General features: G+C 46.9%; 1 protein-coding gene and 1 long non-coding RNA gene across 2 annotated transcripts in view; one reads left to right on the top strand and one right to left on the bottom strand.

The window, feature by feature from the left end:
* Positions 1 to 1,338: 1,338 nt before the first annotated feature.
* LOC117873836 lies at positions 1,339 to 6,426 on the bottom strand. The gene is made up of 2 exons (XR_004644822.1): positions 6,115 to 6,426; positions 1,339 to 3,904 (listed from the first exon to the last, which is right to left on the bottom strand). It is a non-coding gene; the product is annotated as an uncharacterized LOC117873836 (long non-coding RNA).
* A 180-nt stretch (positions 6,427 to 6,606) lies between these two features.
* The window catches only part of ZFAT (zinc finger and AT-hook domain containing), a 147,030-nt gene continuing 127,958 nt past the window's right edge, over positions 6,607 to 25,678 (top strand). The window contains exons 1-2 of the mRNA XM_034763661.1: positions 6,607 to 6,842; positions 25,098 to 25,268. Of these exons, the coding sequence (XP_034619552.1) occupies positions 6,824 to 6,842; positions 25,098 to 25,268 (190 nt within the window). The 5' untranslated portion in view covers positions 6,607 to 6,823. The remainder of the gene's footprint in view (positions 6,843 to 25,097; positions 25,269 to 25,678) is intronic.

Below are 25,678 nucleotides of genomic sequence, written 5' to 3'. Positions count from 1 at the left end.
ATTAATATGGGCCTGAAAGGCCAATTATGGTACTTGACTGCACCTGCAGGGAGAGCCAGGTTCAACTGATCATGAAATCCAGTTGGGCAGGAGCAGGCTGGTTAGTATAAAGGCAGGAAGTTGAACACAGAAGAGGGCTATAGTGAATTCTGCAGTCATTCCCTAGAGGGAAAGTGGGTTGGCCAGGGACAAGGAGGAGATCCAGGGGAAGAGTAAGCCTGGGATCCTGCCCTGGACTGGGGAGTCCGTCAAGAGGCCGAGAAGGGTGAAGTAGCCATAGGGAGCAGAAGAATCTTCGGTGGCAAACCAGAGATAGGCAAAGAAATAGAGAGGGTGAGTAGAAAGGATCCCAAGGAAATAGCAACGAGGTCTGAGACTGAGCAGACCTGGTTGGTAGTGAACTCCTGGTTCCAGCCCAGGGACCCTAGCAGGTGAGCCCAGATTCCCCTACCAGCCACCGGGAAAGGGGCACAGGACCAGGAGACTTGGAAGATTTTCTGAGACAATGTCCAGACAGCTTGTCTGGTGGGACTGTGTTACCCTGGAAGGGTAGGAGTAAATAGTGACCTGGGTGGAGGGCTGAATCACAAAGAGGGAGCACCCCATGTCCCAGAGAGAGTGGTACCATAGTGCGAGCACCTGATGGAAAGGGGTACCAGGCTAAATAAGAGCTACTCCCCAGATCCAGCTATGAGAGTGCCTCAGCAGTAGTCTGCCCCATTACACTGTCCTCAAAGAATCTATGTTTGACAAGAAACTCAGAATGTAGTCACAGCTTCCAAGGGCAGAAGGGATCACTGTGAGCATCGTCTGACCTCCTATATAACACAAGCCATAGAACTTCCCCAAAATAATCCCCAAAGCAGATCTTTTATAAAAAAGATCCAGTCTTGATTAAAAATTGCCAGTGATGGAAAAATCCACCATGACCCATGGTAAATTGTTCCAATGTTTAATTACCCTCACTGTTAGAAACGTATACCTTATTTCCAGTCTTAATTTATCTAGCTTCAATGTTCAGCCATTGGATCATGTTCTACCTTTCTGTTAGATTGAAGAGCCCATTATCAAATATTTGTTCCCCATGTAGGTACTTATACTATACTCAAGTCACCACTTAAACCTTCTCTGTTAAGTTAAATAGATAGACTCAAAGAGCTCCATCATTATAAAGCATCTTTTAATAATGTTCATGGCTCTTCTCTGAACTCTGTCCAATTTATCAACGTCCCATTTTGAAATGCTGACACCAGAACTGGACACAACATTCCAGCAGTAGTTGCACCAGTATCAAATACAAAAGTAACATGACCCATCTATTCCTATTCAAGATTTCTGTTTATGCATCCAATAATCACATTAACCCTTTTGGTCACAGTGTTGCACTTAGTGCACCTTCAGCGGATTATTCATAACCACCAAATCTTTTCCAGAGTCACTGCTTCCCAGGATAAAATCCCCCACCCTGTACGTATGGCCTATGTTCTTTGCTCCTAGTTGATGCATTTTAATACATTAAAATGTATATTGTTTGCTTGCATCTAGCTTACCTAGCGATCCAGCTCACTCTATCATTGACCTGTCCTCTTCATTATTTATCACTCCCCTTATATTTGGGTCATCTGTAAACTTTATCAGTGATGATTTTGTTTTCATGAGGTCATTGATAAAAGTGTTAAATAGTGTGGGACCAGGAACTGATCCCCGAGGGATCCCACTGGAAACACACCAGCTCAATGACAATGCTCAGTTTACAGTTGACTTTCAGCCACTCCCTGCCTTCCTTATTTTCGTTCCTTATTTAACTTGTGCTTGGGGTCTTTCCCCATCCTCCCACCTGTCTGAACTAGTTGCCTCACTCACACTTTGTGGTCTATAGCATTACCCGGGTTATGCCTAAGACCCTGGGGTTCAAGCCCTACCAGACCTGCCACAGGTCTTTTCCCTGTAGCAAAAGCCACTCTAGCCCTCTCCCATGTCTCAGAGAAACTCATGTTCCATCCAAACAGTTCCTGCTAGAGCTAAGGAGAGCTCTGTTACGAGGAGTGTCAGCCTAGCCTTTAAAAAGCAACAGAGGGTCCTGTGGCACCTTTAAGAGTAACAGAAGTATTGGGAGCATAAGCTTTCGTGGGTAAGAACCTCACTTCTTCAGATGCAAGAAAGTCTAGCCTTTCTATCTTTGCAAGACCTTCCTTTAAACCCTGTGCAAACTTTGCACCCCCGGTACATTGGCCTCAATGTTTCAGGCCATTCCAGGGACTTCGGGAGTTCCAGGGGCAGCTCCAGAGATGAAATTCTCTAAAAGACTCCTACTACAGACTCTAGAAAGAGTGGTAAGTCACCTCACAGGGCCAACTCTCAGGATCTATGTACCCACAATGAGTACAGTCAAGGCTCTGACAGATACTGGTACCACCTAAGAAGTCCCAATCAGAGAGGTCTTCAGTTAGGGGCCTTTCAGTGCTGTTTATCTCAGAACCATCTGGCACCAAGATGCATCTAAAATCAGGGACTCTAAGACTACCTCAGGGGCTCATCCCCTCAAAGCCATAGAGGCCACAAAGACCAAGAGAGACTCCCTCTCTGATACTGTCCTCCTTGGGACATCAGCACTCCGAGCAGAGAAACATTCTTGTCTGCTCCTCCGGTACTGCAAGCAGCAGCCTCACTCCTGCATGAATCCCTGTTCCAAGGCCCAGTACCACCTCTGGCTTCTACTGCTCATTAACATGGTCCTCCAGATTCCTTTCCTCTAAAGTATCTTATCTGGGGAACCAGTCTCTTCTCTAAGGATACCATAAGAGCCCCTTCACTAATACCACTTTGACAATTGGTAATTGAACTCTTTCCCACCAGAACAGGATCTGATCCATTGCCTCCTGTACCGGCACTGATGCTCGAAGCCCCTCTTTTCAACTTGAGGGGATGACATCCTCACTTTGAGATTTTTGTACAGGGCTCTGTTTCAGCACTGTGTCACCACATTCCTCTATGGATGAACCCTGAGGACTTTTCAGAGACCAGCAAATGTCCTAGGTTCTCTGGTCACAAATACCCTCGGGGACTCTTCCCCTATCCACCTGCACAATGGGCCTACTGGACCCCCTGGACACATTACGGCTACCAATTTTATAGGGTACCTGCATGGAAGAAACACCTGTCAGTAGTGCAATGGCTCCTGCCATCCCAAGATTGCTTGCTGGTACCACATGTTCCCTCTGTACCTGAAGAGCCCAAGAAGAGCGAGACCCACTGAACAAAGAAGAATCTCCAGCTTCAGCCAAGTCCTTCTCTTCCCCAATAAGGTAGTAATTCCACCACTGCCCTCTTATGCAGATGACTTTAGGGTCTTCCAGAACTTACTGGGGTATCTAGCTAAATCCCTCCAGATTCCATTGGAGAAGTCCAGGAGTCTCAACATTCCCTGGTGGACAATTTATACATTAACCTTCAGGGTAAGATCTCCCTCCCTACCCATCAGTGAGGCACCAGCTCATGCTCTATGGCAGATACTTGCCACTATTTTGCCCCTTGCAAATGGACAAACAAAAAATATTACATTCCAGCCAAGAGAATGGGGGTTGGATGGGAGAAGTGTTACTCCAACTCCCTGAAGTCCACAAAAGAAACCATCAAGCACACTCCAGACCGTCTCTTAAGAAGGAGTCTAAACACCTTGATTTCCTGGGCAAGAAAAGTTACTAATTGACTGCCCTTCAATTTTGAGTTGCAAACTACCAGGCATTAATGAAAAAATATGATTAACAACTACTCAACATTTACTCATTTTATTGAACTTTACAGGCTTCATAGTCCTTAGCCACTGCAGTAGTTACGTGGCTAGCATTTTGGCTCCAATCTTCTGGCACCCAAGGGAGGTGCAAAATACTGCGGAGGACCTTCCCTATGTAGGAAGAACATAGTGTGTTATTCACAGGTCATTTGCAGAGCTGGCAGTCAGAGAAAACATTCCTTTATTTAGCAACAGAGGGTCCTGTTGCTTTTTACAGATCCAGACTAACACGGCTACCCCTCTGATACTTGATTCCTTTATTTGTATACTGTGAAAACTGCCCATGAAGGTCATTGAGGCCCAAATGCAGAACCACTTTTCAGAGTATAACTTCGCTCTAAGGCCCCAATCCTATAAAAACTTGATTGAAATTGATTACTTATATGGTTAAAGTTAAGCACATGTGTTGAAGTCTCTGTATGGACCCTTCAGCTGAAGTGGACACCTGTTTACACTGTTTTATTGCAATCAGTTATCAAGACAAGTGAAACAAATGATGGTCACTTTAAGGTTAACACAAAGGAGTTGACACTATTGACAAGGAACTGAATGTCTCTTTTTAACGGTATGAAGTTTCAATAGTCAGATCTGAAACCAAATTCAAATAACTCTTTTAAAAAAACAAAAAGCCACCCTTGGTGTATTATCAATAGTATTCACAAAAATCTTATGACTCAACCATTCCATCAACTAATCAATAGTGCTTTCTTTGTTTTTGCAGGAAAAAAACATCAGGAGGCAAACTTTTTCAGCTCCATTGCCTAGTAGTGACTTTCAGATTCAAATCAAACCAAAACAATACAGTTTTGCTGGAAAATAGTCATTGATATATTTCAGGATATTCAATGAAAAGTAATCACATCAATGCTGCTAATAGTTTTTTGATTTCTTCTGCTTATGATGAAAGAACCTGACAAGATGATTCTACTGAAGTAATATGGATTGGTATAGATTCCTATGAGTTTATAAAAAAAGACTGAAATGACAGTAACCTTAAGTGCTTTGCTAAAAAATAATGGATTTGAGCACATGCTTATATATTTTGTTGACTTGGAGCCTGAGGCCAAGCTCCTACAATGAGCTCTGTGCAGGTGGATCCCTGTAGCTCACAGAAAGTCCCACTGAGGACTCACTGCAGAAATCAGGATCTGTGTTCATACATGTTACCTGTCCTTTAGAAAGCACATGCCTTTTCCTGATTTATGGCAACTTATTTGTTCTAAAATGCTGTATTTATTATTTTAACTCAGTATTATTCCCTTGCAAAAATTAAGAGGTTGGGGGAGAGAGGGTACCTGGTACCCCTCAGCATCATGGAGCCAATCTAGAAAGAATAATATAATGTTTAATATAGTTAGGATTAAATACTTAATATACATACAGAACTTTGAAAATAAAGGGTAAGTACTACATATGCTAAATATTATTAATCTGGTCCTTATAGAGAACATTTTATTACATGTACCTCTAACTGTTTTGAACATTATCTAAAAAAAAAATCAACTGCGTAAAACAAGAGGTTGGATAAGCTTACATCTTACAAGGATATGTGGTAAAGCAGGGAATGAAGCACAGAGAGGCTAAGTGATTTGCCCACAGTCACACAGGAAGTATGTGATGCAGCAGGGAACTGAACCTCTATCTCCTGAGTCACAAGCTAATAAATTAACACGAAGATGTTAGCTATGGGTGCTCTGTGCCTCTGAAACTCAGGGAATTTTAGTTGAGGCAAGAGAATCCACATTTTATAACCTAACTTTACCATTTCTCTATTTAAGTCTACAGAAAAAAAAGTTCCTACCTGATCTCCAAGGTGCCTTTAACATAATTTTAAAAGTACATTTGAGAGCCAGCAGCTTCCTCAAAACTCACGAGCAACTATATCAATCAAATTCAAGCAATATCTTACCACCACAAACACCAGTCCCTCCCCCAGAAGGTGGGCACAGATAAACTTTGTACTGTGGCCTGAAGGTCCTCAGATTCCAGCCCCAGGAGAGAGAGCTGCATCCTTGCCTTACTCCCAGCCCCCCTTTGTTAATAAAAGGGGGCTCCAGCACTTCCCCAACCTCACCTACGTCGGTCTCAGGGAAAGGGAAGCGGTGTCTCAGAGCATGTCTACACTGCACGGGGAGGTGTGACTGCAGCCTGGGAATACCTGTGCTAGCTGTAACCTAGCCCGCCCAGCTACCGACAGCAGTACGTAGGTAGAGCACAGGCTGTACCAGCCCCCCCAGGAGCCCTCCCCCTTCACTGGGACAGCCAGCAAGCTAGCCAGATTCAAGCCAGCACAGGTGTGCGCAGGGGAGCCGCAATCATACCTCCCAACGCCGTGCGAGCCTCCTCTGACTGGCACCGCTGCCCAAATCTCTCCTGTAGCTACTGACAGGGAGGGAAACTGAGGCAGGGCCCGCTTCACCCCCGCCGGCCTCCCCACAGATCCAAGGGGAACGCGCGGCTCCCTCCTCCCCGGGGCTCTCTCCGCTCCAGCAGCCCCGAGCCTGGGAGAAAGGGCCGGAGAACCCGCCAGTTTATTGCGCAATCTGGTCGGCTGGGATCCCGACCGACCCCCGCTGGGGCTGCAGCCACCTCACGGAGACACCTGAACGCCGCTCCGCGCCCGGCTGTGACGGCCACGCCCCGCCCCGCGCGCGCCCCCATGGCGACGCCGCAGCCCCGCGTTAGAGAGGAGGAGCGAGCGGCCGCGACTCCAGGCAGGAAAGAGACGCGCATGCGCCACTCAACAACCGCTCGCTCGGCAGCGGTTGGACGGCGCGCGCCCCCTCCCCACCTTCCCCCTCTGCCCTCGCGCTCTCCGCGCGACGTCGCTGAGCAAGAAGCCGCCGTGTCGGACGCGGCAGATTCGCCATAATCCGCCACCTCGCTTTTCTGACCCCCATTAAAAATAATAATTTCACAAGGAGCGGGGAAGCCAGCGGGGCGCCCAGGTGGCCTAGTCGACCGGGACGAAAGTGCTTTAAAAGCCGCCCCTTGGCCTTATTTCACGACCACCCCCTCTCGCGACCGACTATGGAGGCTCCGGCTGCAGGTGAGTGGGGCGGCCCGGGTCTAAATGTGAGCGGTGGGGGGAGGGGAAGGCGCGCGGAGGGATTCTATCCGGGGGGGGAGCATAAAAAGTAGACCCGTCGGGTCGCTGTTCATTTTCTGATCTATCCGCGTATGAAATAGTTCCCGTACGTATTATTCCCAGCGCCGGCATGGCCTCGCTTTCCTCAGCTACCGACCTGCCGGGGACTCCTCCAGTCCCCCCGGGCCGGCCTCACGGCAGCTGGGGAGCGGAACCCCAGAGCTAATGGGGGAGCTGCTGCTCGTCAGCCCCTCCCCCCCGGTATTGAGCCAACCTCCTGCTCCGAGCCCCCCCTCCCGCTGCTAGCCAGGCCAAGCCAGCCCCCTTCGCGCCACAGGCTGCGGGGTGACCGGCGGGGCTGCTCGCCACCTTCCTCTTCTTTTGGGGAGCGGCAGGAAGAGAGTCGCCACGCGCGCCCTCCCCGTGCCTCGCTTCGGGCCGGGACAGGACCTGCCGGAGCAGGGGGGGGGGGGATGATTTGCCTTTTCTAGGCAGGGGCCTGAGGCAGGCCCGCCCCCAGGGGGCGGGGCTTCCTTCTGCGGTGGGAAGTCCTCCTATGGGCAGGGGGAATCCCTTCCACTTGGGGAGGGGAGCCAGCCTTTGCCCTGTCTGACTTCCAGGCCCTGGCTTCAGTTCCCCGCTCCCCGTCTGCCTCTAGGAGCGAGCTGGGCAAGGAAGGTGGGTGCAGTCAGTGGGATCCTGAGTTCCTCCCTGCTGCCTGGAGATGGCGGTTCTGAGTCCCTCCAGCCCTTCCCACTGTATTGTGTGCCCCACCGTATGGTGGACAGACTCAGGCTGCCCAGGAGGGTTTTTGGCATGGAATATACTCTTAAGGAAGAAGTGCTGCTAAATCTCTCTAAGGAAGCTTCAGTGCTGTTAGATGTATTTAGAGCATTGCTTACATTCAGTTTCCTAAGGGTATCCTCGTCTACCAAAGCCAGGGGTCTAAACCAGGAGAGGGAAAACTACGGCCCCTGGGCTGAATCTGGCCCGTCAGGGTTTTCAATCTGGCCTGCAGGATTGCCAGCCCCGTGGTGCAGTGGGGCTAAGGCAGGCTCCCTGCCTGCCCTGGCCCTGTGCCGCTCCTGGAAGCGGCCGGCACCACGTCCCTGCGGCCCCTGGGGGATGGGATGGGGGGAGATGGGGAAGAGGGCTCTGTGCACTGCCCTCACCTGCAGGCACCGCCCCCTGCAGCTCCCAATGGCCGGGAACAGGAAACCGTGGCCAATGGGAGCTTCGGAGGTGGTACCTGCAGGTGAGGGCAGCACGTGGCGGAGCCGCCTGCCCCATCCCGCCCCCAGGAGCCACTGCCGGACATGCTGGCTACTTTCGGGAGTGATGTGGGGCCAGGGCAGGCAGGGAGCCTGCCTTAGCCCTGCTGCTCACTGCTGCCACTCGAGGTAAGCAGCACTGGGCCGGAGCCTGCACCCCGAACACATCCTGCATCCCAACCCCCTACCCTGAGCCCACTAATCCCCTGCCTTGAGCCCCCCCCTGCACTCTGCCCCCCGTGCCCTGAGCCTCCTGCCACATCTGCACCTCTCCTCCACCCCCCCACCCCCCTGCCCTGAGCCCCCACCCCCCTGCCGAGCCCCCTGCCGCACCCCGCACCCCTCCTGCACCCCAACTCCCTGCCCTGAGCCCCCAACCCCCTGCTGTACCCCACACCTCTCCTGCACCCCAAGCCCCTACCCTGAGCCCCCTCCTGCACACGGCACCCCCTCCCACACCCCACACTCCCTCCCACACCCCAACCCCCTGCCCCCCCCTACATTCATGGCCCTGCATACAGTTTCCCCACCCAGATGTGGTCCTCGGGCCAAAAAGTTTGCCCACCCCGGTCTAAACTGTTTAGAAGGGTGCCAGGAAAAAGTAGTTTCTAATGTTCATGTGTGAAAATAACTTACAAAGGGGAGGAACTATAAAATGTCCTGCTAACGTGCACTAAACTAGTGTCATTTTTTTTGTATTTCAAATGTCTATAAAAAAGCACGTTATGGCTATCTTGTGCAAATAGCAGAATCAATCTACATAATGTTATGTGAGGACATAGATTAAAATTGGAGACATGCCCTGCATTTTGGCCCCAGTTCAATAGTATTTGGGTGCCTTGAACTTGACTTTCGGCCAACTGTTGTGCAGAACGCCTACAGTTCCAGGTGATTTCAAGTAGAATTATGGATACTCTGCACTTCAAAAAGTCAGGGTCGAGGCATCTCAAGTAGGGTACCCAAAAATCAATAGCCAGTTTTGAGGATGTTGGTTAATTTTCTTATGAGTGTCTTCAGTGTCTTTTGCTTCAAGATACAGTACCTTGCAGGATAGGGTCCCTAAAGTGTAGAATGCAGCACCTGTGTTTGGCCACAAGAGGTTGCTACTAGAACATGGAATATAACTTGTGTTGTCTATGAATGTAAGATAACTATAGCCTTGTAGAACATTTAGTTAGATAGTTGGCGCATGTTTTTAAAATAATTATGTGAGAAAAGGTACATGTAGTATAAACCAGATATTTATATCCTAGTAGAGAGATTTTGTAGGATCTTTTATACAGTTATCGTAACAATAGGATCTCTACCAACATTGTAATCCACTATCCTATATACTAAGAACTTAACTATTGGTTATGTCCCTTGATAAGTAAATTGATCTCTTTAAACTGCAGCAGTGTGCATACAGACTTAATTTTCTTTTATGAATTTTGTCACGTGTGTCTATTTCAGCCATTTTTAGAAGAAAGTTTGATACATTTAATTCCTTCCTAAAATTGTTTCATGATCAGATGAAAGCAAGTACTAAGCATCAGTTTGCTTTCCCATCCTGACAGGCAAGAGCCTCACTTTCTGTATGTGATGAATAGGCCACATAAGCTTTTCATTGTTTAAATTTCCTGTTGACAAGGTATATTGTAATGCTGATTTTGAGATGTGGCATTGGAGTTTTTAGACTTGAGTCATCCTGTCTAGACTAAACAAGTAATTAAAGAATTTTTTTTCATCCAGTTCTGAAGTCTGCATAGTTCAGGAAGAATGTTTTTTTAGTTTTTTGATATATAATATACAAGAGAGAGAGAGACTTGAGACACTTTGGGCTAGGTCCACAAAGATTCAAGTCATGTCAAGTAAGGCACCCAAAAGTTGAGACATCCAAAATCATTGGCCGTTGTAGAAAATTTTGACATTATTGAATTAACCTTAAGGGATAGAATAGACCAATATTTTGTCTAATTTTAAAGAAAGCTATGCCCCGTGCACAAAGCTGCCTAAGTTCTGATACCACAGGGCAGCTTTGAGCCTTAGTCTCGATGGGATTCACAAACTAAATGTTCCGTCGCTTACCTTGCCATCAGGGCCTGATCCAGGAAATGAGGTCAGAGCACACCTGACATGCAAAAAAGATGGTGGTTCCAGTCTCTTATACCCAGTAGCTCAATAGATGGAATTCTCATGTGGGATACTCCGGATCAGGTCCCCACTCTGTCTGATTGGGAGCAGGGATTTGAACCTAGCTCTCCCATCTCCTTGCTGAATGTACTAATCACTGGGCTACAAGGTACCTATGGGTTTTTCTTTGTCCCTCCTGTTGAAACTGTTCCACTTTGTATAAAACACTTAAACATTGATTGCATCAGGGATTGGAACCCAGGTGAGCATGTTAATTACTGGGTTAGAGAGTCATTTTCACTTTCTCTGATGCAGACATCCCACCACCTCTTCTCAGGTCTCCCACATTCCAAGGAGGATTAAGTCACAGTGAGCTAAGGTCACTTTTAAGTGAGAGCATCTACATGAGGACTTAATGCACTTTAACTTCCTCACATTGACTTTTTGTACCTTTAGTTGATTTGTTATAACTTTCCTGAGAGTCCCTGTGTAGATAAACCCTAGTACTCCCAGTGTTGCCACTAAATGTAATGTAGACAAGAATCAACAGGAAATATGGCACCGTTTAGTGTCCTACAGCATGTGTAGCATTTTTAAACTTCTTGCTGAAGCTTTACTTGTGCAGAGCTTACTGATTAGAAACAATGAAATGATGATTTTCACCACACCAAAGAAAGAGAACTAAAATTAATGCCAGTATTTCCCCTCAATTTATAACTCTAAAATGTTAATGGATGGTGGTGGGACGGAAAGGCCTGAAGATCAAATCTTTGGCTAAGTGTCTGCTCCTGAGACAAATGTATGGGTAACATACAAGCTCCTTTTTTGAAGGATGGAAAAATGCAGTTGGCACAATTAGTTGCATTTCACAGGATTATGAAATTCTGCAGATTGCCTGAAGGTATAAAAATAAGTGCATTAGCATATTTCACAATATTTTGAAGAAAGTCTGACTTTTCTTTGTGTATCTATTTTAACCTGCTTATTTTCTATGTGGAATACCCTGACTACACATTGACTCAGCAGCAAGCCAACAAAACCCACAACTACATAGTAACACATATTTGAATACAGATTGCAAATATGCAGAAAATAGTGCTCCTCTCTGACAAGCCGAGAAGGGTTTGATGCCATTTTTCTATATGTCACTTTTGTTAATGCATTCAGAGTTGAAAGGGAGTAGCATAATATGTGATACTGCATATATTATAATTCTGTATATGTGCAGTTCAAAATATAAGTCTATTTACTACTTAACACATCACAAAGTTGTTCAGTTCTTTTTATGTTCAACTAAAATTAGTGGCTTGTTATTTGTTACTCCTGTGTTAAATATTAGCATGAAACTTAAATACTTCTTGTTTGAGCTAAAGTAGTTACACCAAGGAAAAAATCATATATATTCATATGTGAGTCCCCCTCCCCCTTTTCTGGAAAACCCTGTAAGGTTGCCTGCCGTGACTCAAGACCATGAGTACCAACCTCAAGGTAGACAGTTAAGAGCAAGGCCACAAACCCCAAATTAGTTGTGAGTTCTATATTTAGGCCTTGTCTACATAGCACAGTTTTATTGTCAAAAGGCAGTTTTTTGCGGACAAAACATGGTGGTGTACACACTACAAAGCTACTATTGGCAGCAAAACTCTGCTGTTTTGCCAATAAAATAAAACCACCTTGAGAAGGGGCATAGAGCTTTCTGCGGTAAAGTTAAAGTGGCAAAGCGTCAGTGTAGATGCTGCTGTTCGTTATGTCACCATAACTGGCCTTCCCTAGTATCCCACAAGGCCCACCACCATGACCACTCTGCTTACTGTTTTGAACTCGGCTGCCCTGCGGGCATGCGCCCTTCACCTTTGAAAGCTCCAGGAAGCTTTGACATTCCTCAGTGTGGAGAGCTTTCCGATCTGCTGAGGATGCTGCTCATGGTGGCTGAGGAGGCTGTGGAAGAATTCGCAGGGAATCACAGAATCTTCAAGACTGTTGCTGCAGGGGTGAAGGGGGGGGAAGAGACTGCTGTGTAGAGCCAGGGGATGTTGTGGAGGGGTGTCCCCCTCCCCCAGGATTGGTTGCCCAGGCTGCTGTCTGAACTTAGAGACAACACACACACTTTCCCAGTGCACACTGTCTTTCTCACATATGCGCTTCCCCCCACTACAGTCTCTCACATGCTTCCCCAATACACACTTTGTTTCTGTCTCTTCTTCCCCACACACACTCCCTGTCACACACTCCTTCCCTCCCTCCACACTTCAGTTGAAAAGCGGCTGGCAATCTAGTAGGATGCCCATGGAACGATGGGATTGAGAAACCTGCATCATGTGACGCTGTACCTGGCCCATGAGGCATTGCAAACCCTTTCCAAAGAAACCTGAAGCCAGTTGCATAGTGGGATAGCTACCCACAGTGCACTGCTCTCTGTGTCAATGCAAGAGCTGCTAGTGTGGATGCTCTCTGCTTATACAAGGAGCATAGTGTGGACATGCAACAGCAGTTTAATTAAAGCGGCATAATTTTTGTCAACAAAACTCTAGTGTAGACAAGGCCTGAGATGTCCCCAACCAATTATCAAGTGTGAGCTCCTCAGGCACTAAAACAAACTTAATATGGAGTCACAGACAGTCCCTTGGGTACTCCAATCTATCTTGCCACCCATGTGAGCATACCTTTGTGATAGATGGTCTCTTACACCAAGAATAAAAGCAATATTCAAGTTACTTCCAGTCCCGAAGGACCAGTCATGTATCCCAAGTCATTGCACCTTAGATCTTACTCCAAACACAACACTTGCGGCCAATCCTATAATAAACTATAAAGATTTATTAAATAGAAAAAGGAAACCAGAGAATTATTTACAAAGTTAAAACAGGTAAACATAGATACACAAATGAGTTGCATTCTTACATTTAAAAAGGTAATAAAAGCTGCTGTAATCAGATTCTATATGTTGTTTAGGGCTAATTCAGGCTAAGCTGCTGGGGATCTTTCTCTTATGCTGAGAAACATTTTGCCCCACAGAGTCCAAGCAGCACACAAATACCAACTTCCTTTTCTTTGTAGTTTTATCCCCCTCCTGCTGAGCTGAGCTGCAAACTCAGCTGATGGGAGGGGTCCACTTGCATGACTCACTTTCACAGGGAGGAGAGCAGAACAACAGAAGTCTTTTGTCCTCTTGTTGATGGTATGTAGGGAGAGCCCAATTGCAATGTGCCACACGAGTCTTTCTGGTATCAATAAACCTTTTGTTTTGGAAAGGGTGTAACACTTTCTATTGAAGATCAGCCCTTCTTACTAATTAATATCTCTCTCCTGTGTGGTGATTTACCTGGTCACAGAGGCTCACAATACAGCTGTTCAAATATTACCTGAGGGATACAGATGTTGTGAGATTAATGCATGCAGCAACTCACAGGTGGGAAGCGGCGGCCAGCACATCCCTCAGCCCGCACCGCTTCCTGCAGCCCCCATTGGCCTGGAGCAGCGAACTGCTGCCAGTGGGAGCTGCAATCCACCAAACCTGCGGACGCGGCAGGTAAACAAACCAGCCTGGCCCGCCAGGCGGCTTACTCTGGTGGGCTGCGTGCCGAAGGTTGCCGATCCCTGCTATAGAGTCTAAACACATTCTTATAATTCAAATCCTTTTTTTAACTGTCTAACACACAGGTGAGCCAGAGTGTTCCAGCTTTGTATTTGTCAACGTTCAGTTGAGACATGGGGAGCTTGGCATAAGCTGGCACTGGCCTGCCCGTGTCACAAACCCACAGATTGTAATACGAGGGGTTTGGAGCTGAAAATCTCCTTTTTGTGTGTAAGTAGTTGTAACTAAAAGCATAATTTTGTAAGGAGAGCTATGCGTCCGCCTTTTGATATAATGAAAAGCATCAGTTGTTATATTGCACATGAGTTTTGAACATCAATCCTTTTATGTTTATTTGCTCAGTCATGATCCTTATGTTAGTGTATTATCATTTGTCCTATTACAATGCAAAACTGCAATATGACTTATAATTCCAGACGTGTTATATTGTGTGCAACCGGCTGCAGATTTTACGTGTGTGTGTGTGTGTGTGCAGCAATGCCAAAGTAGCAGAGTTTTGTATTTGTGTAGCATATAGCAACAAAGTGAGAAAGAAATTCATTACTTAGGGTATGTCTACACAGCAAAGAAAAACCCGTGGCTGACCCGTTCCACCCAACTCGGGCTGTGGGGCTGTTTCATAGCTGCCTAGACTTCTGGGCTCAGTGGGAGCCTGGGCTCTAGGCCACTGGTGGGAGGGTCTCCGAGCTTGGGCTCCAGTCTGAGCCCGGAATTCTACACAGCAACGAAACAGCCCCGCAGCTCGAGCCCCATCAGCCCAAGTTGGCTGGCACGGGCTAGCTGTGGATTTTTCTTTAGACCCACCCTTAGTGTTTTTACAGCGAGACTTGCCAGAGGCTGCATTGGCATGCCCTGCTGGTAGATGAGTTATAACTGGACCATGTCGCACAGGGCAGTATTGGTACAGTATTCGTGTACACAATGAGAACACTGATATAGTGGCAGATGTTAATTTGCAGTAATATATAGGTGTTTGCAGAATATTTAAAATTCCTGCTTAGTTGTCTTACAGTGAGTTCTCTGTGCAGTACAGTTAACATGCTAAGATGTATTGTGGTGAAGCTCTGTGGGATCTGTTCTTCACTCAGTCCACAATCATAGCTGCTTTTACAGGTGTGAGCACTGAGAGTGATTTGGACCTGTAGCTCACATTGAGGAACTTAGACCTGTTGGAGGAGGGAGAGCAAGAATATGGCTGCCAAAAAAGTTTTTATTACGTATTTCCAATTATTTTGTGTTTGGGATTAACATTTTATTAAGCTCAGAAGATTCTCTTCTCAATCTTGGCTAATCCCACAATATTTTAGGCTGTACTCCCTGGATGTGCATGAAGGCAAAAAGGAATTTGCATGCAGTGGTTTCAAGGGTTTTCAAACAGGAAATCTAAAAGTGTTTTAATAGGTCTTTTATCTAAAGATTGAGTTATTGAATGTTGTGTTTTATGTCGTTTAATCTGTGCTCAAACCCCCTGGAATAGGGCAAGTAGGGGTGCTGTGTCCACGCTAGGGAGCACAAGTACTTGCCTGCCTATCTCTGCAAGCTGCTGAAGGAGTGAGGACACTGGGAGGAGCTGACCTTGGGGAATTAGGGAGGAGTAGAATGGCGGAGGAGTGGGGAGCTAGGAGGAGCTGGAAAGGAGTAAAGGGAAGCTAGGAAACAAGGTATGGGGAACTGAACCAGAGCCATGGCTGTGGGATTCAGTGGGAAGTTGGGAAATGCTGAAGCTGGAGAGCTGCCAGCTGTGTTGCTGGAGTAGAGACCATTGATCTGTGGCTAAGGCCTTGTGTACACTGTGGCTTTGTTTTCACTGCCAAAAAGGTGTGTGTTTACAGTGACAGAACTATCTCTCTGTGAAATTCTAGTGGAGACAAGGCACTGTAGCTTTTACTGTGATGTAGTTAGGCAAGCTCACCTGTGAGAGGGGCATAGTGTTGACCTTGCCTTTTTATATCATGGTAAAAACTACCAACTTGTGTCTACTAAGATTTTCCAGCAAGATAGCTAATACACATTAATTATCTCAATGTAAAATACAAACTGAAAAGTCACCTTTTTTGACACTGAAGACAAAGTCTTAGCTTTTAACTCGACCTGTTGACTCGTACGAAAACTACAAACTGCTTTGTCTTCACTAGGATTTTAACTTGAATAAAGAACATACTTTTTGCACACTAAAGCCAAGGCATAAATGGAGAAGCAGGGTTGTGGGAGGTGCAAGAAAACAAGTACCCTGTGGCAGAGTGGATGTGTAGGTGAGTGAGTATAGAGAATGTGCGTGTAATTTAGGAGTATGTGGTCCGGTATAGAGAGGGGAAGAGTAAGAGAACCTAATGGAGAGTATAAAAGATATTGGGGAGGGGAAAGAAAGGGAAATATTGAAATGGCACATATATGCTAGGAAGCAAACGAAATAGTGGAAATGAAGAATGGTATAAATTAAGGAAGGAAAGAGTTACTAAACAGAAGGAAAAATTGGACTGAAGGAACTACGGTAGAACCTCAAAGATATGAACAACAGAGTTACAGACTGACCGGTCAACTGGACACCATGTGGAAGGGAAGTAAGCAATCAGGCAGCAGCAGAGACAAACAAACAGTAAATACTATATTGTGCCTGTATTGCATCTTAGGCCTTGGCTACACTGGCGTGTACAGCGCTGCAACTTGCTGCGCTCAGGGGTGTGAAAACGCCCTCCCCTCCCCCGAGCACAGCGAGTGCAGCGTTGTACAGCGCCAGTGTAATCAGCGCCTGCAGCGCTGCATGCTCGCTCCCAGCGCGGCAATCTATTCCCCTCAGAGAGGTGGAGTACTTGCAGCGCTGTGATTTCTCAAGTGTAGCCAAGGCCTTAAAAGTAGGCACATCTGCGCTGCCTGTCCCTTCCCCCACTCGCCATGTGGAGGGCAGCCACTTATAGGTAGGAGGTGAAGACGCTGAATTTCACAGGCGCAGATGTGGAGCAGGCAGAGCAGGAGTAGTGCTGGGGACAGGTCTGCAGCTTTCCTGTAAGCCGGGGCACATTTTCCCCCCCTCCCTGGGAAAGAAACTTCCTGAGCTCCTGCTAGAACCTGGCCTGGAGTGTTTGCGGCTGGAGCTGGAGCCCAAGCTCCTGCCTGCATGCTCAGCTCTGGAGGAGCCGCTCAGTTTTAAAGGGCCACAGCCTGCACTGGGTGCCCACTGATACCGTGGTTCCCCAGGGTGCCTCACTCATCACCCTTGCAGCCAGGGGGCTAGAACCAGCTGCCTGTGCACACCCCCCATTGCCGGGCAGCCACTTACAGGTAAGAGGTGAAGATGCTGAAGTTCGCAGGCACAGCTGTGAGCCATAGGCGCTGACGCCATGGGTGTTCCGGGGCTAGAGCACCCATGGGGAAAAATTGGTGGTTGCTCTGCACTCACTGGCAGCTTCCCGCCCCAGCTCACCTCCGCTCCACCCCCTCCCCTGAGCATGCCGTGTCCCCGCTTTTCCCCCTCGCTCCCAGTGCTTGCTGCCGCAAAACAGCAAGCGCTGGGAGGGAGGGAGGAGGAGGGGAAACGCGCATGCTTGGGGAAGAGCCAGGGCCGGGGCGGGGATTTGGGGAAGGAGTCCAATAGGGGCAGGGAGGGGGTGGAGTTGGGGCGGGATGTTGGGGAAAGGGTTGGAATGGGGGCGGGGCAGGGGTGGAGGCGGGGCGGGGCCGGGGCAAGCACCCACTGGCGCCGGGAAAAGTTGGCGCCTATGCTGCGAGCCCCCACTCCGAGCAGCCTGCCCTGAGGAGCATAAACATCTTGTTCAGAGTTACGAACATTTCAGAGTCATGAACAATCTCCATTCCTGAGGTGTCCATAACTCTGAGGTTCTACTGTATACAGTAAAATTGGGAGGAAAGAGACAAAGGTATTATGTGGTCTTGCAAGCACTTGGGCATATGTCTAAATTTAAGCATGTGCCTAAGTGCATGCAGGATCAGGGTCTTAATCCTGAGGTTAGCGTTGCATTTAATTATGGAGTTACATTTGCTTTTGACTCCTGTAGAACTGCAAGAAGTATTATTAGATATATATGTTTTAAAATATTGGCTGTGCTGATAATTTTAGCTAATTGCTTGGGATACCTATTACCATGATTTGTTTAATGTATTGGTATGTGTGAAGGGCCGGCCTTATGGAAAATGGCACCCTGGGTGAGGCTGGAGGTGTAGCAGGGTTGGGGGCTGGAGCTTGGTTGGGGGCGGAGTGAGGCGGGAAAGCAGGGGCTAGGGGCAGAGGGACGGAGCAGAGGTGCAGGTGGAATGGGTGATGGGGGTGGACTGGGGCTGGAGGCGGAGCTTGGGGTAAAGCTGGGGGTAGGGGGATGGAGCAGAGATGCAGGCAGCGCAGGGGATGGGGGAGGACCAGGGCTGGAGACGGACTGTGGCTGTGAGCTGAACAGGCCTGGGGGCGGAGCCAGATGAGGGCAGCGGGGAGGGGGGGGTTCTTATTGTAACACCCTCTTGACAGCACACACACCTCCCATGGTGTCAAGGTTGACTGCTCCTAAGGCTGGCCTTGTATATACGCATGTGTAAATATATAGAGAGAATATACTTCTTTCTGCCTAGGAATACCCCTGGAAGAGTTTAATTTCAGTGAGTTTTTTTCCTTTATAAAATATTTTAAAACGGTTACAGTTTGGTTAAAAAAGTATTTCTAGACTGTTCCCATCACACAATCACCGTGACAGTCTAAAAGCATATTTTATGATCGGTTTCAGAGTAGCAGCCGTGTTAGTCTGTATCTGCAAAAAGAAGAACAGGAGTACTTGTGGCACCTTAGAGACTAAGGTGCCACAAGTACTCCTGTTCTTATTTTATGATCGTATTTCAACCATCATGTTTTTTTTTTTTTTTTTTTTAATTAAGCTCTGTTGTAGCTTTGAAAAGTGTCAAGCTACGTGTTACCTGTTTGAGTCAATTTTTTTTATGGTGCTTTAAATCAAAAGGTAGGGATGTTGTCTTGTGGTTAGTGGAGGGGACTGGGAGTCAGGAAGCCTGGGTTCTGTGCCAGGGTATGAAACTTGCTGTATAACTTTGGGAAAGTCACTTAATCTCCCTGTGCCTTATGCTTGATAAGTAAAATGGAGATATTTTTCAAACATTAACTAATTAAGCCTCACCACATCCCTGGGAGTTAGGAAAGTGCTTGAGATATTTGGAAGAACAATATGAAGAAAAGGTATAGAAACAATTTGTTTATAAATTTTATTTGTTACCTGCTTAATGTTAATGTTAACTTAATATTAATCCTTTATTTGTTCACTTTTAATGTTGGATTTTTTGGAGGAGGGCTTTTTTTCTTTGTTTTTGTCTTGAATTCATTTTGGCACTTTTTAAATTTAAAATTATATTAAAATTGAGGTTTACGTCACTTGAAGCTTATTGCTTATTCAAAGAACACAGCTATCAAATATATTTAGCAAACTGAATATTTCTTAATATTTTTGGCTGATATTCATATTATTTGTTTACCGGCATACTTAATTGATTTATGGTTTCTTTGATTCTCAGCATACTTAATTTCTGTCTAATTAGTTGCTCTGTTGATTTCCCACCTAATTAATTATCCACTGCTTAATCATTGATTCTGTGCATACTTAAGTGACTTATTGCTTATTTGATGCTTTGCAATTAATTGACTCTTTAATTAATCGCCCTGTTGCTTCACCACCTAATTAGCACCTGGTTGATCAATTGTCAGTTGCTTACTCATCACCTAATTGTTTAAGAACTATGATCAGCATACGTATTCTTCTGCTGTCTGGACCCTGCCCTTCTCCTCTGCCCATTCTTCCTAACATTCTCCTTGTTTTCACTTCTCTACTCCAGTTTTATTGCCTTATATTTCCCCTATTAATTCACATCCTGCTTCTGCATTCTACTCTGTGACATTTCCCCATCACCACAATCCACACTCTTCACTGCCACCCTTTCTGTCCTTTGGCTCCATATATTCCAACTTTGCCTTCACTTTACTGTGTTCGTACCCCTTTTATTATATCATGGCTGATATTATCTTGTAAGCTCCTTGAGGGAGACCCTGGTTTTTATTTATTTATTTATTATTTTTATTTTTTTATTATTGCCAGACACTTATCTCACTTGAGTTCTGTAAAAAATACTAATATTATCTGACTGTTTATGCACTCAGTAGTCTTCTAATAGTAGCTGATCACTCCTCCTCTAGTACTCTTGCTGTTAAGAGCGAAAGGGGAAAAAGATGACCCCAAAAACACTTACCAGCAAAATTTAAGACGGGATGAGGAGGCAGCAGAAAGTGGGTCAATCAGTCAGTTCTTCTCTTCACCAACGGTTCAGGAAGGGGAGAGCAGACCAAAGGGAATCTAGGTATCAACTAGAAGATAATAAGACCCCAGAAAGTGAATGTCATCTGAATATTGGAGCATTCATCTCTCTCTAATGGCCACTGCATATTAACCTTTTCATTTTTGTTTAATGTTCATAGATATTTTTACTCTGCATAGCATGAATCTTAAATACATATTTACATTTAGAAAGAACAGTTTTGACCTGCTGGGCAAATAATATGCTTCATCTTAAAAAATGAATACGTATTAAGCAAGTAGAGTGGAGTCTATTCAACGTATCATGTACATAATATGCATTTTTAAAAATTGCCATAATATGTATGTGCCCAAGACTGCAGAGTGGCTGGGAAGGAGCCATACTGATCTTTTGAGAACACATTATGCGCTTTAAATAACTGCTTACATCCATAATCTAATGAAACATAATTTTAAGAGTTTTCCTGCAACATAAGGATGTTAAAGGAGTTGTAGATGTATGCTCTGTGCATTAGTTTGAAAATAACGCAACTATCTCCAAAGATGAGATAAGAGGATGCTGTCATTAAAAAAACAAAAAAACCCCACACAAAGACAAAACAAACACAACCCCTCTCCCTCCCCGCAAGAATAAAAATAATGCACACACAAGTTCAGTAGCAGAGGGGAGGCTATCCAGTTTATTGCACTGGATGCAGCATGTATGATACTCCTGGGGGAATTCTGTGCCACTGCGTAATGCAGAATTTTGCAGAAATTAATGTTTTTTGCCCATCATTTCCTTTCCGTCATAAATGGGCTGTAGTGCTACTGGCTACCAATAGGGGACGCTGGACTTGGGAATGCGCAGCTCGCACGTAGAAGACATTGGTGGGGGAGGGCGGGGGGAGAGTAGAGAGTTCCTGGCAGCTGCAGTTACCCACATGCCCAGAGGGAAGGAGATGGTGGCGTGCAGGAAACTTCACACAAGCTTGGGACCCAGCAGCAGGCTGTTTTTCCCTCTGGATCTCTGGGTGATAGGGGGATGGGTATCTGGGCTTAGGGGGGTGTCATGGGTGGGCTCGGGGGAGGGGGATAGGTGTCTGTCCTGGGGGACCATGGCTGGGCTCAGGGAGGGAGAGGGATACTTGTCTGGTCTGGGGGGGGGGCGTGGCTGGACTCAGGTGGAGGGGTTGCGGGTGTTTGACCCCCTGGCTGGGCTCAGGGAGAGGAGGAGGGAGAGAAACAAGAACTGGGTTGTCATAGGGGTTTCTTTAACTCTCTATTCCTGGGGGAAAATTTGTGTTTGTCTTTATTGTTACAGACATACTTGTTGACCGGTAATTTGAAATAAATTACCAAAATAATTGAAACTGACGTGATTATGTAATGTTACTTTGACAAATAAAGTTTGCAGAATTTTAAAATATTGGGTGCAGAATTTTTAATTTTTTGGCTCAGAATTCCCCCAGGAGTAGTATGATTATCTGCCTTGTGGGCAGGTGGCATACATGTGCATTAGGGCCATGAGCTACTTGCACAAAGAGACTGAGTATGGGCTCTTGAGACCAGAGTGATGGAACTGGAAGAATTAAGGCAGATCAAGAAATACGTAGGAGAGACTTTCTGGGACACGGTAGAGCAGACCCACCTCAATCTGATGTTCTCTGTGCTTTTGAGGCAGATGAAAGTCTTGGAGAAGGAGAACATCAGGCTAGAGCGGAGGTAAATGATCCCATAGTTGGGACTCTCCTTGCAGATGATGTTATGGTATTCTCTTGCACTGAGGATACCTCTCCAGGGGAGGGAACCCCTGTTGTTAGGAAGAGCCAGATAATAGTAATGGGGGACTCAGTTGTTAGAAATATAGATAGTTGGTTTTTGATGATCAAGAGAACAACATGGTGAATTGCCTGCTGGGTGCAAAGGTTGCAGACCTCTTGAGACATCTAGACAGGCTTATGCTGGGAAGGAGCTGGTGGTCATGGTACACATGGGACCAGTGACGTAGAGAGGCAGGAGAGCGGCCCTGGAAGCCAATTTTAGGCTGCTAGATAAGAGATTAAAGACCAGGACCTCCATAATAGCATTCTCTGAAATGCTTCCATTTCCATGCGCTGGGCCAGTTAGATAGGCAGAACTGAAGGTCTCAATGTGTGGATGAGACGATGGTGATCGGAGGAGGGATTTATGTTGATTAGGAAGTGGGGAATCTTTTGGGAAAGAGGAGCCTATACAGGAAGGCTGGGCTCCACCTAAACCTGGGGTTCCCAAACTTGGTTCGTTGCTTGTTCAAGGTAAGCCCCTGGCAGGCCACGAGACACTTTGTTTACCTGAGCGTCTGCAGGTACGGCTGCTCGCAGCTCCCAGTGGCCGCGGTTTGCCGTTCCAGGCCAATGGGAGCTGTAGGAAACGGTAAACAAAGTGTCTCACGGCCTGCCAGGGGCTTACCCTGAACAAGCTGCGAGCCAAGTTTGGGAACTCCTGACCTAAACCAAAACAGAACCAGACTGTTGGCATGTAAAGTTAAAAAGGTCATAGATAGGGCCCTACCAAATTCATGGTCCATTTTGGTCAATTTCACGGTCATAGGATTTTGAAAATAGTACATTTCATGATTTCAGCTATTTAAATCTGAAATTTCACGGTGTTGTAATTGTATGGGTCGTGACCCAAAAAGGAGTTGTTGGGGGGGGGGGGTGGCAAGGTTATTGTAGGGGGAGTTGTGGTACTGCTACCCTTACTTCTGCACTGCTGCTGGTGTCGGTGCTGCCTTTAGAACAGGGCAGTTGGAGAGCAGTGGCTACTGGCTGGGAGCCCAGCTCTGAAGGCAGTGCCGCCGCCGGCAGCAGCACAGAAATAAGGATGCCATGGTATGGTATTGTCACCTTTACTTCTGCACTGCTGCCTGCAGAGCTGGGCCCTCAGTCAGCAGCCGCCACTCTCCGGCCCCCCCCAGCTCTGAAGGCAGAAGCGCAGAAATAAGGGTGGCATGGTATGGCATTGCCATCCTTACTTCTGCGCTGCTACTGGCTAGGCATTGCCTTCAGAGCTGGGCGCCTGGCCAACAGCCACCACTCTCTGGCCACCCAGCTCTGAAGGCAGTGCAGAAGTAAGGGTGGCAATAACACGATCCCCTCTAAAGTAACCTTGTGATCCCCCGCAACTCCATTTTGGGTCAGGACTCCCAATTTGATAAACTCTGGTCTCGCCCGTGAAATCGGTATAGTACAGGGTAACAGCACACAAAAGACCAGATTTCATGGCGGGGAGACTAGATTTCATGGTCCATGATGCGTTTTTCATGGCCCTGAATTTGGTAGGGCCCTAGTAGTAGAGGAGTTTTTAAACTAACAGCTAGGCCAGGGGCGAGCAAACTTTTTGGCCTGAGGGCCGCATCGAGTTTCGTAAATTGTATGGAGGGCCGGTTAGGGGAGGGGGTCGTGGCCCAGCCCCCATCTCCTATCTGCCCCACTCCCCTCAGGACTCCTGCCCCATCCAACCCCCCTGTTTCCTGACGGCCCCTCTGGGACCCCTGCCCCATCGACACCCCCCCCACCGTTCCCTGTCCCCTGACTGCCCCTGGACTCCCGCCGCCCCATCCAACCCCTCCTCTCATTCCTGACGGCCCCCCCGGGACCCCTGCCCCATTCAACCACCCCTTCTCCCTGTCCCCTTCCTCCCCATCTAACCCCACCTCCTTCCTGACTGCCCCCCTGCCCCCATTCAACCCCTGTTCCTCCCCCGACCACCCCAACCCCTATTCACACCCCCACCCCCTGACCACCACCCCAAACTCCCCTGCCCTCTATCCAACCCCCCCTGTTCCCTGCCCCCTTACTGCGCTGCGTGGAGCACTGGTGGCTGGTGGCGCTACAGCCGTGCCGCCCGGCTGGAGCCGGGCCACACTGCCGCTGCCACCACACAGCACAGAGCACTGGGTCAGGCTGGGCTTTGCAGCTGCGTTGCCCCAGGAGCTCACAGCCCTGCCGCCCAGAGCATTGCGCCAGCAGCGGAGCGAGCAAGCTGAGGCTGCGGGAATGGGGGAACAGCGGGGGAGGGGCCGGGGGCTAGCTTCCTGGGCCAGGAGCTTGGGGGCCGGGCACGATGTGGCCCTCGGGCCGTAGTTTGCCCACCCCTGAACTAGGGGAAAGCTGACTGGTATGGAGAAGCTCATGGGGTGATCAATTGGACACAATAATACCAGGGTACAAAATAATAATAATGACGGAATAGGTCGCATGGGAGGAGGATGGGGAGTGGCACTGTATGTGAAAGAAAACAGAGTCAAATATAGTAAAAATCTTAAATGAATCACACAGTACCATAGAGCTTGAAAAGTGTACCAAACACCTACCAATTGGAGGGTTAGACCTACTAGTTAGAGGCAGATACAAAGGATAAGTGAGTGGGAGGTGAGGTCCAGGTATATAAACCCGGTGTGACGCTCAGCTTTCCTTGCCATACAGAGCTGTTAGTTGAGGGTAAAATGCTGGGATATTTATCAGGGTGCTGTCCCTGAAATCTGTTCAGGACACCATCTTGTATCATCTTTTGACTAGTAGATGTCTGATAAACTTGAAGTGGAATTCCTCAGTGATACTGAAAAAGAAAAGGAGCTTTTATTTCTTTTGTCCCTTGGAAAGCCTCCTTGCTGGGGGGTGTGTGTGTGCACACGTGTCCATCTGTCCATCCATCCATATCTCTCTCCTGGCTGTGAGGAGATGCGGGGAAAGTGTTGTCCTTTATTTTGCTCTTCACCTACCTAATGTTGTTGTTTTCTATGAAAATACTAATTTAAAACTATAATGCAGTCCTTCTCGCAGTTGGTGATTAGCTAGTTTGGGTAAACAAAATAAAAAAAAATAATCTGAGTGACTAGTAGGTTTTTAAGTAAACTGCTGATGTCAGAACTGTTAATGATTCTCTCTCTATTTTACAGGAATCAATTCCATCTTCATGTGTAAACTTTGTAACTTATTTTCACCGAATCAGTCAGAATTGTTGTCTCACGTCTCTGAGAAGCACGCAGAAGATGGGATTAATGTGGATGACATTGTTATTCCTCTCAGACCACTTACAGCACCCACAAATACAAGCAAAAGTGGAGAAGGTACTGGCACAAATTGACAGGGATGCAATTTCCAATTACCAATTTAATTTTTAAAAAATATGTGCTGTGATGACTAAACTGTGTATAGTTAGTTGCATGATTTGTTTCTGTAGAGATCAGTTTTCATTACTTAAAACTGAGTTTTGTTCAGTACAAAATAGATAGGAAAAGGGACTTGGAAAAACTTAACATGTGGTACAGGATGATTATATTGGTTTATTGATTTTAAATGTCAAGTGTTTCTGAGCCTCCTTCCTGAAGCTTTAATTTGGAGTTTTGTGACTAACATTGTCTAGCACTAACAGTGGAAACAGTTAAATTTGCCTAGACAATCAGCCAGCACATCAGAAAAAAAGAATCTACAGACTTTGCCAAGGTGGCTGATTGAATGTTGCCTCAAGATGTCTGTC

Source organism: Trachemys scripta, chromosome 2 (assembly GCF_013100865.1).
Source record: "Trachemys scripta elegans isolate TJP31775 chromosome 2, CAS_Tse_1.0, whole genome shotgun sequence".
In the NCBI taxonomy this organism is placed as follows: domain Eukaryota; kingdom Metazoa; phylum Chordata; order Testudines; family Emydidae; genus Trachemys; species Trachemys scripta.
This window is presented reverse-complemented; position numbering and strand designations above follow the sequence as displayed.